The sequence below is a fragment of the Ranitomeya variabilis genome, chromosome 1 (genome assembly GCF_051348905.1).
Source record: "Ranitomeya variabilis isolate aRanVar5 chromosome 1, aRanVar5.hap1, whole genome shotgun sequence".
Classification (NCBI taxonomy): domain Eukaryota; kingdom Metazoa; phylum Chordata; class Amphibia; order Anura; family Dendrobatidae; genus Ranitomeya; species Ranitomeya variabilis.
Window position 1 is genome coordinate 1,118,955,951 of NC_135232.1, and position 16,617 is coordinate 1,118,972,567.

The 16,617-nt window shown below is 48.5% G+C and overlaps 1 protein-coding gene across 2 annotated transcripts; it reads left to right on the forward strand.

Annotated features, from left to right (window-relative positions):
* Positions 1-264: 264 nt before the first annotated feature.
* On the forward strand, positions 265-15,804 carry RMND5A (required for meiotic nuclear division 5 homolog A). 2 transcript variants are annotated; one of them, XM_077280245.1, is made up of 9 exons: positions 265-640; positions 6,514-6,659; positions 7,040-7,174; positions 13,442-13,542; positions 13,669-13,835; positions 13,901-14,066; positions 14,267-14,369; positions 14,685-14,839; positions 15,028-15,804. In XM_077280245.1, the coding sequence occupies exons 1-9, from the start codon at positions 499-501 to the stop codon at positions 15,089-15,091; spliced, it is 1,179 nt and encodes a 392-aa protein (XP_077136360.1). In that variant the 5' UTR covers positions 265-498; the 3' UTR covers positions 15,092-15,804. The 2 variants fall into 2 exon arrangements, with proteins under 2 accessions (XP_077136360.1, XP_077136359.1); XM_077280244.1 differs by having other exon boundaries at positions 362-640; positions 6,517-6,659.
* The last annotated feature ends 813 nt before the right edge of the window (positions 15,805-16,617 follow it).

A 16,617-nucleotide genomic window follows, 5' to 3' on the forward strand; every position in this document is an offset into this window, starting at 1 on the left:
ATAATGGGATGTTTGTTGTTGATTAATAAGAAACGTAGGATAATAAATCTACCGGAACGTTAAGTAATCCACTATTTACTCGTGACCTGAAACCCCGGCAGTTCTGTGTGGGATGTCTGTGAACATTTAGGTTGACAGTTACTTAGAACCCCCCCATACTGTAGAGTGGTTCAACCCCGGTAAAACAGGTCAATGATGAGCTCCGGTAAAAAACAAAAACAAGCGGCGCTGACCGAGATCTGCCGGGTGTCGGGGCCGTGAGCACAGCTGCCAGCGTCGGCCGACAAGCGCCGGCACCGTGCGACAAGGCCGGGGCGGAGGCAGATTCCGGCCGCGCTCGTCCGTCCTCTCCCGCAGGTCGCATTGGCGGGGGCCGCTCCGGCCCGGGCCGAGGAGCTGCTGCTGCTGCTGTCAGAGGAAGAGGAGGCCCCGGGGCCGCCCCCCCGCCGCCCCGTGTTACCGGGGCCCCCGGCGCCCTCCTCAGGCCTTCCCGGGGACATGGAGCAGTGTGTGACGGTGGAGCGGGAGCTGGAGAAGGTGCTGCAGAAGTTCGGGGGCTACGGGCAGCACTGCGAGCGGAGCCTGGAGGAGCTGATCGAGTACGCGGGCGGCCTGAGGCGGGAGATCGTGCAGGCGGCGGGTGAGACCGGGGGCACACCGGGAGGGGATCCCTGGTGACGTCATCGCGGATGTGATCATGTGACGTCACTCAGCTGGGCAAGAGTGTATGGGAGAGACCACCCTGGGAATGGCCGGGAGTACAGCATGGAGCCCAGGCCTCGGGACCCCTCACCCCCCCAGGATCTGCGGCCCGGTGCCCCTACTCTCCCCTTCCCCAGGATCTGCGGCCCGGCGCCCCTTGTCTCCCCTTCCCCAGGATCTGCGGCCCGGCGCCCCTTCTCTCCCCTTCCCCAGGATCTGCGGCCCGGCGCCCCTTCTCTCCCCTTCCCCAGGATCTGCGGCCCGGTGCTCCTTCTCTCCCCTTCCCCAGGATCTGCGGCCCGGTGCCCCTTGTCTCCCCTTCCCCAGGATCTGCGGCCCGGCGCCCCTTGTCTCCCCTTCCCCAGGATCTGCGGCCCGGTGCTCCTTCTCTCCCCTTCCCCAGGATCTGCGGCCCGGTGCTCCTTCTCTCCCCTTCCCCAGGATCTGCGGCCCGGTGCCCCTTGTCTCCCCTTCCCCAGGATCTGCGGCCCGGTGCTCCTTCTCTCCCCTTCCCCAGGATCTGCGGCCCGGCGCCCCTTGTCTCCCCTTCCCCAGGATCTGCGGCCCGGTTCCCTTGTCTCCCCTTCCCCAGGATCTGCGGCCCGGTTCCCTTGTCTCTCGTCTCTGTGCGGCGGCCCCCTTGTCTCTCGTCTCTCGTCTCTGTGCGGCGGCCCGGCATCGGAATTGGGGGGGCTCTCATAATCTGTCCACAGAGTGGGGGTTTTATGTCCCCGTTTAGCAGTATTGTCGGTCAGGTCTGCACAAGCCTCAGCGCCAGTATGTAGAGGCCACTCAGGTCAGATGCAGTTGGAAGAATGTCTTAGTGGGGTACCACAGGGCTCTGTCCTGGGCCCTGTATTGTTCAACATCTTTATCAGTGATTTAGATGAAGGAATTGAGGGTAAACGGATTAAATTTGCTGATGACACAAAGCTAGGAGGGATAGCTAATACTAGAGAAGAGAGAGAGAGGATTCAAAAAGATATACAGGTCCTTCTCAAAAAATTAGCATACAGTGTTAAATTTCATTATTTACCATAATGTAATTATTACAATTAAACTTTCATATATTATAGATTCATTATCCACCAACTGAAATTTGTCAGGTCTTTTATTGTTTTAATACTGATGATTTTGGCCTACAACTCCTGATAACCCAAAAAACCTGTCTCAATAAATTAGCATATCAAGAAAAGGTTCTCTAAACGACCTATTACCCTAATCTTCTGAATCAACTAATTAACTCTAAACACATGCAAAAGATACCTGAGGCTTTTAAATACTCCCTGCCTGGTTCATTACTCAAAACCCCCATCATGGGTAAGACTAGCGACCTGACAGATGTCAAGAAGGCCATCATTGACACCCTCAAGCAAGAGGGTAAGACCCAGAAAGAAATTTCTCAACAAATAGGCTGTTCCCAGAGTGCTGTATCAAGGCACCTCAATGGTAAGTCTGTTGGAAGGAAACAATGTGGCAGAAAACGCTGTACAACGAGAAGAGGTGACCGGACCCTGAGGAAGATTGTGGAGAAGGACCGATTCCAGACCTTGGGGAACCTGAGGAAGCAGTGGACTGAGTCTGGTGTGGAAACATCCAGAGCCACCGTGCACAGGCGTGTGCAGGAAATGGGCTACAGGTGCCGCATTCCCCAGGTAAAGCCACTTTTGAACCATAAACAGCGGCAGAAGCGCCTGACCTGGGCTACAGAGAAGCAGCACTGGACTGTTGCTAAGTGGTCCCAAGTACTTTTTTCTGATGAAAGCAAATTTTGCATGTCATTCGGAAATCAAGGTGCCAGAGTCTGGAGGAAGACTGGGGAGAAGGAAATGCCAAAATGCCTGAAGTCCAGTGTCAAGTACCCACAGTCAGTGATGGTGTGGGGTGCCATGTCAGCTGCTGGTGTTGGTCCACTGTGTTTCATCAAGGGCAGGGTCAATGCAGCTAGCTATCAGGAGATTTTGGAGCACTTCATGCTTCCATCGGCTGAAATGCTTTATGGAGATGAAGATTTCATTTTTCAGCACGACCTGGCACCTGCTCACAGTGCCAAAACCACTGGTAAATGGTTTACTGACCATGGTATTACTGTGCTCAATTGGCCTGCCAACTCTCCTGACCTGAACCCCATAGAGAATCTGTGGGATATTGTGAAGAGAAAGTTGAGAGACGCAAGACCCAACACTCTGGATGAGCTTAAGGCCGCTATTGAAGCATCCTGGGCCTCCATAACATCTCAGCAGTGTCACAGGCTGATTGCCTCCATGCCACGCCGCATTGAAGCAGTCATTTCTGCCAAAGGATTCCCGACCAAGTATTGAGTGCATAACTGAACATTATTATTTGATGGTTTTTTTGTTTGTTATTAAAAAACACTTTTATTTGATTGGACGGGTGAAATATGCTAATTTATTGAGACAGGTTTTTTGGGTTATCAGGAGTTGTATGCCAAAATCATCAGTATTAAAACAATAAAAGACCTGACAAATTTCAGTTGGTGGATAATGAATCTATAATATATGAAAGTTTAATTGTAATCATTACATTATGGTAAATAATGAAAATTAACACTATATGCTAATTTTTTGAGAAGGACCTGTAAATAAACTGGAGCAGTGGGCAGCAACTAACAGAATGGTTTTTGACAAGGAAAAATGCAAAGTACTACATCTTGGCAATAAAAATGAAAAAAAGCATATACAGAATGGGAGGAATAGGGCTAAGCAACAGGACATGTGAAAAAGACTTGGGTATACTAATAGATCACAGACTGAACATGAGTCAACAGTGTGATGCAGCAGCAAAAAGGGCAAATACAATTCTGGGATGTATTAACAGAAGCATACACATGAAGTCATTATTGCCCTTTACTCCTCTTTGATCAGACCTCATCTGGAATACTGTGTCCAGTTTTGGGCACATTTTAAAAAAGACATCAACAAACTGGAGCAAGTTCAGAGAAGAGCGACCAGAATGGTGACCGGTCTGCAAACCATGTCCTAGGAGGAACGTTTACAGGATCTGGGAATGTTTAGCTTGCAAAAAAGAAGGCTGAAAGGAGAATTAATAGCTGTGTACAAATATCTGAAGGGCTGTCACATTGTAGAAGGATCATCTTTATTCTCATTTGCACAAGGAAAGACTAGAAGCAATGGGATGAAACTGAATGGGAGGAGACACAGATTAGATTTTAGAAAAAACTTTTTGACAGTGAGGGTGATCAATGAGTGGAACAGGCAGCAAAGAGAGGTGGTGAGTTCTCATTCAATGGAAGTCTTCAAACAGAGGCTGGACAGTCATCTGTCTAGGATGATTTAGTGAATCCTGCTTTGAGCAGGGGTTGGACCAAATGACCCAGGAGGTCCTGTTGTGAATTCTGCTCTTGGGCTCCCTCTGGTGGTTGTTAGTGGTAGTGCAGTGGTCTCTGGATTATAGCCAGGGCAGGTGTTTCTGCTTATTGCAGTTCTATTCAGTATTTAGGTTTGTAGGATCCATCAATCCCTGCCAGTTGTCCATTGTATCTTGGAGGGATTTCATCTCTGTCTGGCTCCACTTGCCCTGCTGTCATTTCAGCTAAGATAAGTGTCTGGTTTTGGTTCTCTGTAGCACGCATGCAGTGTGCTTTTATGTGCAGTGCAATCTATTGTGTTTTTGTCCAGCTTAGACTTGTTTGGATTTTTCTGTCATGCTGGTTTCTCTGGAGATGCAGATATACATCCTATGTCTTTAGTTAGATGTAGTATATAGTATATTCTGCTGTGGATTTTTCTAGTGTTTTAATACTGACCGCTTAGAACTCTGTCCTATCCTTTTCTATTTAGCTAGAAGTGCCTCTTTTGCTAAACTCTGTCTTTTCTGCCTGTGTACGTATTTCCTCTTAGACCCACAGTCAATATTTGTGGGGGGCTGCCTATCCTTTGGGGCTCTGCTCTGAGGCAAGATAGGATTTCCCATTTCCATCTTTAGGGGTATTTAGTTCTCCGGCTGTGTCGAGGTGTCTAAGCCTGGTTAGGTACATCCCACGGCTACTTCTAGTTGCAGTGTCAGTATTAGGATTGCGGTCAGTACAGGTACCACCTACTCCAGAGATGGTCTCATGCGGCTCCAGGGTCACCGGATCATAACAAGGTCCCTTCCAACCCTACCATTCTATGATTCAGATGGGGCCTCTACACCCCATTCTTGGGATCAGTGGGGTCCCAGCACACCGTCCCCCCATGATACTGTCCTCTACCTATACGGGGAGTCAGAGGGTCTGTGGTGAGAAGCGGCTCATGGGGTGATCAGTGGCAGTGCCCACATGGGAGACGGTCACCTGATGGCTGATAATGGCCGGATTGTGGTCCTGTGCCCACTGCATGTGACTGGGGGGAGTCCGGCCTCCGCTCCTCGCACAGGGAATGTGTCACACTCAGGTTCTTATTTTTGGATCCGGGCGGGTGATGACTCTGTATCACCCATTGTCTCGGAGGCCACAGTGACCCGTGTGGGGACAATGGTTGTCTCGCCCCGTGCCCACCGGACACAATGGCAGCGATTGTAGTCAGCAGCTGACACGTTCCCAGGACATCTGGAGTCTCGGATAAACGGGAAAGAACCTAAAACCAGGGAGAGCTATATCACATTAGTGAGAGACCCTCAGAGATGTTTCCAGGCGCACTGGACCCCCTGAGGCTTTACATTTAGCAGCCTAGGCAACACACAGCTGACTGCAGGGACCCCAGTAATGGTGCTAATCAGTGATGTATGGCCATCGCTCAGAGGGGTCCGCACTCTTGTTTCCTTCTCCATTCACACTGGAGACTGTGCCCCCCCCCCCCCACGATTGTACCTGGCGACCAATGGATTTAGTTGGGCACCCCTTTCATTCATAGGTTTCTATGGATAATACCCGGCAGCCACTTACCCCGAAATAAGCGTGCAGGCCGGGCATCCTGTGCTTGGGTGTGTATCCGGGGGTCGGCCATGATGGAGCCTAGTAACCATTAGCCACAAAGCGTCAGAATCTGTTCCCCGGCTACAGAGACTGGAAGCAGTGAGGGAGACCTGGGCAGGGGGAGTAGGGCACAGTTTATTTTCTTCAGACTGGGGACATAAATCAAAACTATTGAATGTTTGGTAGAACTTAGGAAAATATGTTGTCCGTGTGTACAGCCTATATATGACTGTGTGCAGCCCGTATACGACGCTGTGTGTGTGTGTGTGTGTGCGCAGCCCGTACACGACGCTGTGCGTGTGTGCAGCCCGTATACGACGCTGTGTGTATGTGCTTGTGTGCGCGCAGCCCGTATACGACGCTGTGTGTGTGTGTGCAGCCCGTATACGACGTGTGTGTGTGTGTGTGTGTGTGTGTGTGTGTGTGTAGCCCGTATACGACGTGTGTGTGTGTGTGTGTGTGTGTGCGTGTGCAGCCCGTATACGACGTGTGTGTGTGTGTGTGTGTGTGTGTGTGCAGCCCGTATACGACGCTGTGTGTGTGTGTGTGTGTGTGTGTGTGTGTGTGCGCAGCCCGTATACGACGCTGTGTGTGTGTGCAGCCCGTATACGACGCTGTGTGTGCGCAGCCCGTATACGACGCTGTGTGTGTGCGCAGCCCGTATACGACGCTGTGCGTGTGTGCGCAGCCCGTATACGACGCTGTGCGTGTGTGCGCAGCCCGTATACGACGCTGTGCGTGTGTGCGCAGCCCGTATACGACGCTGTGCGTGTGTGCGCAGCCCGTATACGACGCTGTGCGTGTGTGCGCAGCCCGTATACGACGCTGTGTCTGCACCTCTGTCCATAAGTGACCGTCTCCTTCCTTCTTTCTAGTAGAACAAGATGGAGAATTGTCCGGGACGCTGTCTCTGGTGCTGACGCAGTGCTGTAAGCGGATAAAGGACACCGTGCAGAAGCTGGCCTCCGACCACAAGGATATCCACAGCAGCGTGTCCAGGGTGGGGAAGGCCATAGATAAGGTACAGTAATGGCGGCAGCATCTCTCCGTGTCCGATGGGCCATCTACTGAGTGCGCGGGCGAGGGTGGATGGCGGTCCGGAGCGCTGGCTCATGCGTTGGGTGCTGCGTTCGTACTGGAGCACGGGGACTTTCTGACCGATTGAGGTCCCAGAACATAAACTGATCCCCAATTCTCTGGATATTTTTTTCGGTGTGGCGTCTGTGGTGTATAAGAAGGTGGTGAGGTTTGGTGGTCGCCTTCCTCCGCTCAGGTACTCATGATGAAGGGCGCACTTCACCATCTGGAGGAGCGCCACCAATCTGGACAAGACTCGCTTACTGAGAACATGTTCTTTCCTCTCCGGATGTTTCATGTCCAGGTTTTCTTTCTCTCTTGCAGAATTTCGATGCAGACATCAGCAGCGTGGGCATCGATGGCTGCTGGCAGGCGGACAGCCAGCGCACGCTCAATGAGGTCATGGTGGAGCACTTCTTCCGGCAGGGAATGCTGGATGTGGCGGAGGAGCTGTGCCAGGTACCCGCAGCCTCAGGAGGGACTTTATATGCCGGCAGTGCTTAGTATAAAGGGGCGCAACACCCAGGGGGGCAAATAATAGAGGGGTAATATGGGGAGGGGTCACCTTCCCTTTCCTCACAATAAGAAGTGGACTCCTTTGTACAGATGTCATTTCCAGCCTGTGATATTCCACCGAACCGTCCTCGCTGGTAATTTGCTTCTACATCGCATATTGTTCATACCAGACCCTGGCAAATATTTTCCAGTTATGGCAAGGCGTGCTGAGATTTACTAAATACTAATTCATACCTCGCCATAAAAAAAGCCCGTCCATTTATGCTGATGGTTCTCACTGTGCAGTTTTAGAGGGTTAAATCTAGCGAATTTGCCGCATTTCTGCCTCACATGAATGCTGCTTCTTGGTGCTAATCAGACATCAGCACATCGCCCGGTGTGAATAGGAGCTCTGCTGCTGATACCCTGCTGTGGGGACCGTACAGTTGTGTCAAAGACTTTCCCGTCCCTTCCATTGTTTCTCAGAAGGAAAAGAAAACGTCCCCCAGAGACGGTCAGAGCCGTCTCTCTGTGTGAGTTATAAGACTTATGTCTAACCAGGTCACATAGATCTCACTGCTGACGACTATGGTGCAGGAGAAGGAAAGCGGAGCCGTGTGTCATTGCAAACACTGCTCTGCATCCATCCCAGGTAGGTGACAAGTGTAGACTGCACACTACAGCTCTCATCTCACAGCACTGTTATGCGATCAGTGCTTGTCACATACAGCGGTTTGCATCTATCTCAATTACTGGCGCATTATTCCTGATACCTGGGATAGAGGCAGAGACGTGTTTGCAATGAAGCACAGCTCTGCTCTAATAACTTTGTTATAGTGGAAATTGGCATCTAAGCTTTTACAAGCCGATAACTCCACAACGGACATGAGAAATTTAAAGAAGACATTGTATCGGAACTTCAGCCCAAAGGGTGAACAGTGTTAAAAAAAAAAAAAAAAAGTACTGTTGATTTGTTCATTCTGCCTCCCAAAGATCGCAGAAAGGCTCGGCTCACATTTCTCCTGCGCTGAGCGCTTACACCGGGATTTCTGTCTAAATCACTCCCCGAAAAATGGTACTCGGAAGAGAGCACTGAGCAAACATTCACTGTATTGAAGCAGATTGAGTCACCTTGGACTCCCGTCTGGTCTGTGATCTGGCGGTGTCTGTGTTTTTAGGCATGCATCAAAGAACGGTTGAGGACACCACTAAGGAGATGAGCCCCGCTGAACAGAGGCAAGGTGTTAGTGAGTGAGTCCATCCTGGGTTTCATCTGAGTCTCCTTTTTGGCTGAGTTAAACGGAAACCCCAATATAAGTGCTCAGTGGAGAGTGCAGGATAATCGTGAACTGAGCCTTAAAAATCTTCCAAAATGTTCTGTACCCCAAACGCCACCAACTCAACCCACAAAAAAAGCAAGTCCCCACTCAGGTCCGTCATCTGTCATTGGAAATATAGGAGGTGTCCATGTTACTGGTAGCACAAAGGCTCTGGAAAAGCGAAATGGCTCCATCAAATTCTGCGCTCCCAAGTCCCCCCAACCTCTTCTGAGACCCACAGTGTGCCTAAAGCACAGTTGGCGTCCAAGTTTGACATTACTGTAGCTAGGAAAGGCCACCTTAATTTTCAGTGTGTGCCTTCGGAAGCGCGAGCTGGGCACTACAATGTGTGGGGCACTGCAATGTGTGGGGCACTGCAATGTATAGGGCACTACAGTGACATATTTACTTTTTTCCAATTAAAACAAAAAAAGCATGGCCGGTATGTTGCAAAGTATAAATGCCTGTGAGGCCACGATAGTCACTGCAGCCGTAGATGAATTCCCCGAGTGATGTGGTATCCAAAGTGTGGGGGTCCCATTTGCAGTTTTTCTGCTGTTCTGGCATTTGAGGATCTTCAGAAACTAGTCCAGTGCAACACTGCTCCATGTGCAGCGCAAACCTCCACAATGCGACCTCTAGTGGTAGAAAGACGTATTACAACATTTAGGCAAACTTACATTATAGCTCTAAATTGAGAATACAACTACAGGTCCTTCTCAAAAAATTAGCATATAGTGTTACATTTCATTATTTACCATAATGTAATGATTACAATTAAACTTTCATATATTATAGATTCATTATCCACCAACTGAAATTTGTCAGGTCTTTTATTGTTTTAATACTGATGATTTTGGCCTACAACTCCTGATAACCCAAAAAACCTGTCTCAATAAATTAGCATATTTCAACCGTCCAATCAAATAAAAGTGTTTTTTAATAACAAACAAAAAAACCATCAAATAATAATGTTCAGTTATGCACTCAATACTTGGTCGGGAATCCTTTGGCAGAAATGACTGCTTCAATGCGGCGTGGCATGGAGGCAATCAGCCTGTGACACTGCTGAGATGTTATGGAGGCCCAGGATGCTTCAATAGCGGCCTTAAGCTCATCCAGAGTGTTGGGTCTTGCGTCTCTCAACTTTCTCTTCACAATATCCCACAGATTCTCTATGGGGTTCAGGTCAGGAGAGTTGGCAGGCCAATTGAGCACAGTAATACCATGGTCAGTAAACCATTTACCAGTGGTTTTGGCACTGTGAGCAGGTGCCAGGAAGCATGAAGTGCTCCAAAATCTCCTGATAGCTAGCTGCATTGACCCTGCCCTTGATGAAACACAGTGGACCAACACCAGCAGCTGACATGGCACCCCACACCATCACTGACTGGGTACTTGACACTGGACTTCAGGCATTTTGGCATTTCCTTCTCCCCAGTCTTCCTCCAGACTCTGGCACCTTGATTTCCGAATGACATGCAAAATTTGCTTTCATCAGAAAAAAGTACTTGGGACCACTTAGCAACAGTCCAGTGCTGCTTCTCTGTAGCCCAGGTCAGGCGCTTCTGCCGCTGTTTATGGTTCAAAAGTGGCTTTACCTGGGGAATGCGGCACCTGTAGCCCATTTCCTGCACACGCCTGTGCACGGTGGCTCTGGATGTTTCCACACCAGACTCAGTCCACTGCTTCCTCAGGTTCCCCAAGGTCTGGAATCGGTCCTTCTCCACAATCTTCCTCAGGGTCCGGTCACCTCTTCTCGTTGTACAGCGTTTTCTGCCACATTGTTTCCTTCCAACAGACTTACCATTGAGGTGCCTTGATACAGCACTCTGGGAACAGCCTATTTGTTGAGAAATTTCTTTCTGGGTCTTACCCTCTTGCTTGAGGGTGTCAATGATGGCCTTCTTGACATCTGTCAGGTCGCTAGTCTTACCCATGATGGGGGTTTTGAGTAATGAACCAGGCAGGGAGTTTTTAAAAGCCTCAGGTATCTTTTGCATGTGTTTAGAGTTAATTAGTTGATTCAGAAGATTAGGGTAATAGGTCGTTTAGAGAACCTTTTCTTGATATGCTAATTTATTGAGACAGGTTTTTTGGGTTATCAGGAGTTGTAGGCCAAAATCATCAGTATTAAAACAATAAAAGACCTGACAAATTTCAGTTGGTGGATAATGAATCTATAATATATGAAAGTTTAATTGTAATCATTACATTATGGTAAATAATGAAATTTAACACTATATGCTAATTTTTTGAGAAGGACCTGTATACATGAGATAAATTCATGAGCACAAGACCGTCCCTTACTTAGTGGTTACTACTTCGGATTATTGGCTGTAAAATCTCCATACTATATGAGCAGGGTTATAACCTTATATGCTATATTGATTTATTATTATTATTATTTATATAGCGCCAACATATTCCGCAGCGCTTTACAACTTATAGAGGGGACTTGTACAGACAATAGACATTACAGAATAACAGAAATCACAGTTCAAAACAGATACCAGGAGGAATGAGGGCCCTGCTCGCAAGCTTACAAACTATGAGGAAAAGGGGAGACACGAGAGGTGGATGGTAACAATTGCTTTAGTTATTTGGACCAGCCATAGTGTAAGGCTCGGGTGTTCATGTAAAGCTGCATGAACCAGTTCACTGCCTAAGTATGTAGCAGTACAGACACAGAGGCTATTAACTGCATAAAGTGTATGAGAACACGATGCGAGGAACCTGATTATGGTTTAAGTTTTTTGAATGGGCCACACAGGGATAGTTAGGTTAATGTGTTGAGGCAGTAGGCCAGTCTGAACAAATGCGTTTTTAGTGCTTAAAACTGTGAGGATTAATCGTATTAACCTGGGTAGTGCATTCCAAAGAATTGGTGAAGCACGTGTAAAGTCTTGGAGACGGGAGTGGGAGGTTCTGGAGTGGATGGGTAGCCAGTGTAATGACTGGCACCAGGTAGAGGCATCAGTGTAACGGTTGGTGAGGAATATGATCCTGGCAGCAGCATTCAGGACAGATTGGAGAAGGGAGAGTTTGGTAAGAGGGAGGCCGATTAACAGAGAGTTGCAATAGTCCAGACGAGAATGAATGAGTGAAACAGTAAGAGTTTTTGCAGAGTCGAAAGTAAGAAAAGGGCGAATTCTAGAAATGTTTTTGAGATGCAGATAAGAATTATACCCCAGAGCTGCACTCACTATTCTGCTGGTGGAGTCACTGTGTACATACATTACATTACTGATCCTGAGTTACCTCCTGTATTTTACTCCAGAGCTGCGCTCACTATTCTGCTGGTGGAGTCACTGTACATACATTACTGATCCTGAGTTACATCCTGTATTATACCCCAGAGCTGCACTCACTATTCTGCTGGTGCAGTCACTGTGTACATATATTACTGATCCTGAGTTACATCCTGTATTATACCCCAGAGCTGCACTCACTATTCTGCTGGAGCAGTCACTGTGTACATACATTACATTACTGACCCTGAGTTACATCCTGTATTATACTCCAGAGCTGCACTCACTATTCTGCTGGTGCAGTCACTGTGTACATACATTACTGATCCTGAGTTACATCCTGTATTATACCCCAGAGCTGCACTCACTATTCTGCTGGTGCAGTCACTGTGTACATACATTACTGATCCTGAGTTACATCCTGTATTATACCCCAGAGCTGCACTCACTATTCTGCTGGTGCAGTCACTGTGTACATACATTACATTACTGATCCTGAGTTACATCCTGTATTATACTCCAGAGCTGCACTCACTATTCTGCTGGTGCAGTCACTGTGTACATACATTACATTACTGATCCTGAGTTACATCCTGTATTATACCCCAGAGCTGCACTCACTATTCTGCTGGTGTAGTCACTGTGTACATACATTACATTACTGATCCTGAGTTACATCCTGTATTATACCCCAGAGCTGCACTCACTATTCTGCTGGTGGAGTCACTGTACATACATTACATTACTGATCCTGAGTTGCCTCCTGTATTATACTCCAGAGCTGCGCTCACTATTCTGCTGGAGTAGTCACTGTACATACATTACATTACTGATCCTGAGTTACCTCCTGTATTATACCCCAGAGCTGCACCTACTATTCTGCTGGTGCAGTCACTGTGTACATACATTACATTACTGATCCTGAGTTACATCCTGTATTATACCCCAGAGCTGCACTCACTATTCTGCTGGTGCAGTCACTGTGTACATTACATTACTGATCCTGAGTTGCCTCCTGTATTATACCCCAGAGCTGCACTCACTATTCTGCTGGAGTAGTCACTGTACATACATTACATTACTGATCCTGAGTTACCTCCTGTATTATACCCCAGAGCTGCACCTACTATTCTGCTGGTGCAGTCACTGTGTACATACATTACATTACTGATCCTGAGTTACATCCTGTATTATACCCCAGAGCTGCACTCACTATTCTGCTGGTGCAGTCACTGTGTACATACATTACTGATCCTGAGTTACATCCTGTATTATACTCCAGAGCTGCACTCACTATTCTGCTGGTGCAGTCACTATGTACATACATTACTGATCCTGAGTTACATCCTGTATTATACCCCAGAGCTGCACTCACTATTCTGCTGGTGCAGTCACTGTGAACATACATTACTGATCCTTTATTATACTCCATAGCTGTCTTCTGAATGAGGTTTTGGGACACTTTTAGGAAAGGTTCTTCATGTTCTCCCCCTTCTTGTTGGAGCTGTCCCCCTCTGGACACCCCTTTGTACGGCGGTGCCCTCTGCTGACGCTGGACTGTATGTTACTTTGTTCCCGTCCTATTCCTGGATTGTCCTCGCTGCCCTTCTGTTACATTGTCTCGGGCACACCGTCACTGCTGTGCCTCCTCTGTTCTGCAGGAAGCCGGCCTCGCCATAGACCCCGGCCAGAAAGAGCCGTTCGTGGAGCTGAACAGGATCCTGGAGGCGCTGAAGGTCCGGGTCCTCCGGCCGGCATTGGAGTGAGTGATCTGCTGTTATTTGGGGTCTGCGGCGGTTCCTGCCTCCGGCTGCATGACGCGTTATCGTTCGCTGACAGCACCCGGCAGGTGACCAGAGCCCATTATCCTTTTTTCTTTTCTTCTTAGGTGGGCAGTGTCCAACCGGGAGATGTTGATGGCCCAGAACAGCTCGCTGGAGTTCAAGCTTCACAGGTTGTACTTCATCAGTTTACTGATGGGGGGCGCAGCCAACCAGAGGGAGGCGCTACAGTATGCCAAAAACTTCCAGCCTTTTGCGATAAATCATCAGAAAGGTGAGCGTTCATCATCGGGCTGCCACATGGTTCGTCCGGGTGTTAATCTGTCCGCCATTCTCTAGATATCCAGGTGCTGATGGGAAGCCTGGTGTACCTGCGGCAGGGGATCGAGAACTCGCCCTACGTCCATCTGCTGGATGCCAACCAGTGGGCAGACATCTGCGACATCTTCACCCGCGACGCCTGCGCCCTGCTGGGGCTCTCCGTAGAGTCTCCTCTTAGCGTTAGGTGAGCCGTGTCTACGGGGAAGCCCCCTCTGTGTGTTATATGGGTCTCCTGCTCTACACACCCCTCTATGAGGCAAATTGGAGAGTTAGTTGTGGCAGTAGACGCCTTGTGCTCCGAAGTTGTCAGTTTACAGACAGGTCGTACAGTCGGAGCGCCTTGCAGTCTGGATGTAGGAGATGACGTGTGATTCTGTCTTGCAGCTTTTCGGCGGGGTGCGTGGCTCTTCCAGCGTTAATTAACATAAAGGCAGTAATTGAACAGCGGCAGTGCACCGGAGTGTGGAATCAGAAGGACGAGTTACCGGTGAGGGGATGCAGAGTTGAGCAAAAGATTTGCAGGACCCTGGTTGGTTAGTCTGCGACCGACAGAATCTCCTACCGGCGCCATCCTTGGTGGGGTCATCAGATGAGACACCCTAAGGTGCAGGCGCCTACTATTCAGAAGAGGAGCATAGGAGGGTGGTTCACGGTGCTCTGGTCCAGCAGACACGGGCTGCCCACCAGGGTCCTGAGAATCTTTATGGAATGGAGTGTGAACCCTTCACTTCTATGGCCATGAATGAGGCGGAGGTCACTAATGCTGAATATCCCGTGTCTTCTGTTCTCCCTCTCTCCTCAGATTGAAGTGGATCTAGGTAAAAAGTGCTGGTACCATTCAATATTCGCCTGCCCCATCCTCCGTCAGCAAACTACAGACAATAATCCTCCCATGAAACTCGTCTGTGGACATATAATATCAAGAGATGCATTAAATAAAATGTTTAATGGAAGCAAGTAAGTATGTGAACCCATCACCTCCGGTCATTAGGCCCCCAATATAAGGCAGTATGTCATCTGTTAGATCCGCACGGGACGGTACTAGATCAGTCCACGGGGGGTGTTCAGGTGTGGGACCCCGCAGATCTCCAGTCTGCTGCCCATACCGATCTCCACAATGGTCATTAACTGTCTCTCGTCTGCAGATTAAAGTGCCCGTATTGCCCTATGGAGCAGAGTCCTGGAGACGCCAAGCAGATCTTCTTCTGAACACGGAGGCTCGTTGCGTTGGCGTTCGGCCTCCTAGGTTTTTAGTGCTTTGGAAGAAAGCTTGGGGAAGTTTTTCCCATATTTCCATTTATTACAGAAGACCCTGAATTTTTTTTTTTTTTGGTAAAGCGAATCCAACAAGGACACTACCGACAATTATAATCCTGACCACAGTCCAGAGCGTGCCAGGGTTGAAGTCTTGAAAACGTGCGTCCCAAGGACCTTCCTATAACTGTACACGGCTGCGCTCCCAGCTGCCGCACAATGCAGGTGTATTTGTACTTACAAAGCAAGAGATGATGTAAACTTTTTATTGGTAAGGCCCCTTCTCCCTCCTCCCCTCGCCTCTCCTTCACCCTTTTCTTCTTCATATCCCACCCCATTGTCGGTATAGAGCAATGTCCGTGCGTCCTCCTCCCCCCGTATGTTGTACATAACCGGGCCGTTCTGCAGAGACGTCTAGCACAGGACATAGAGGATTTAACATATTTTTTTGCTAAAAGAAGTTGCCGTATTATCTCCATAGTTTCCTTTTTTTAATTTTTTTTTTCTCTGTACTTTAAACAAAAAATGTAAATAAGCCAAGCACCGTGACTATAAATTAATAAGAGTGAGGAGCTTTTTGCTGCTATGGTATAACGGGGGTATATTGTGCTTTTACTGAGATAAGAAACGTTTGTGTGAACAGAATATTCAATAAAAAAATAATATGACTTTGGGGCGTTTGTTGGGGGGTCTGCACTCCGTCATCTTTGTACACCGGCAGTAATTCCTTCAGATGTACAAATAATAGACCAGAATTGTCTTGATTTAGTGGAACATCCTTTGTGTGATGACCTCCCACCTTATAATGTCATAGCTCATATGAGCTGCCTCCGGCGGCCATTTTCCCAGAGTACACAACATTGAAACCATGGAAGTGCAGGGGCTTGAGTCTCGACAGAGCCCACGCACCGCTGAACATCCCCTTTTACCAGCTTGGGAACTCGCAGCATCATCCTGCAGGGTACCACCTCTGAACACCCAGCCCAGGGCCCACAGTACCTCCTTATCCCTACCACCCCACAATTCCCGGTAAGCTACATTCGGACTATAAGACGCATCCTCCCTATTCCCACCAAATTTTGGAAAACAAAAAGTGCGTCTTATATTCCGAAAAATATGGTACATGCTGGTAACATGAAAAAGATGTCAAAATAGCTTTTTTTTTCTTGAATCGCCTTCCATGACCGTACCGCAGGAAGTTGACACCTTGCCGTAATAGGGACAGGAAATTCGGAGGTCAAAAAGCCCCTTCCGAATTCATATCAGTGTTTTTCCTGTCCCCATGGGGCATGAAGAGGTCAGCCTGTGGTGTGATCGGCGGCTGACACTGATAACAGTACCTTTCCTTAACTGGGCAGCTTGAGTCGATCGCAGGTCCTTCCTCCTTGGATAGCTGCGGTCTCCTTTGGGATTCAGGACCTCTCCATTCTTCTGCTCTTCTAGGGTAATGTGGAATGGTTGCTGGCTGGGGTCTGTTTGGA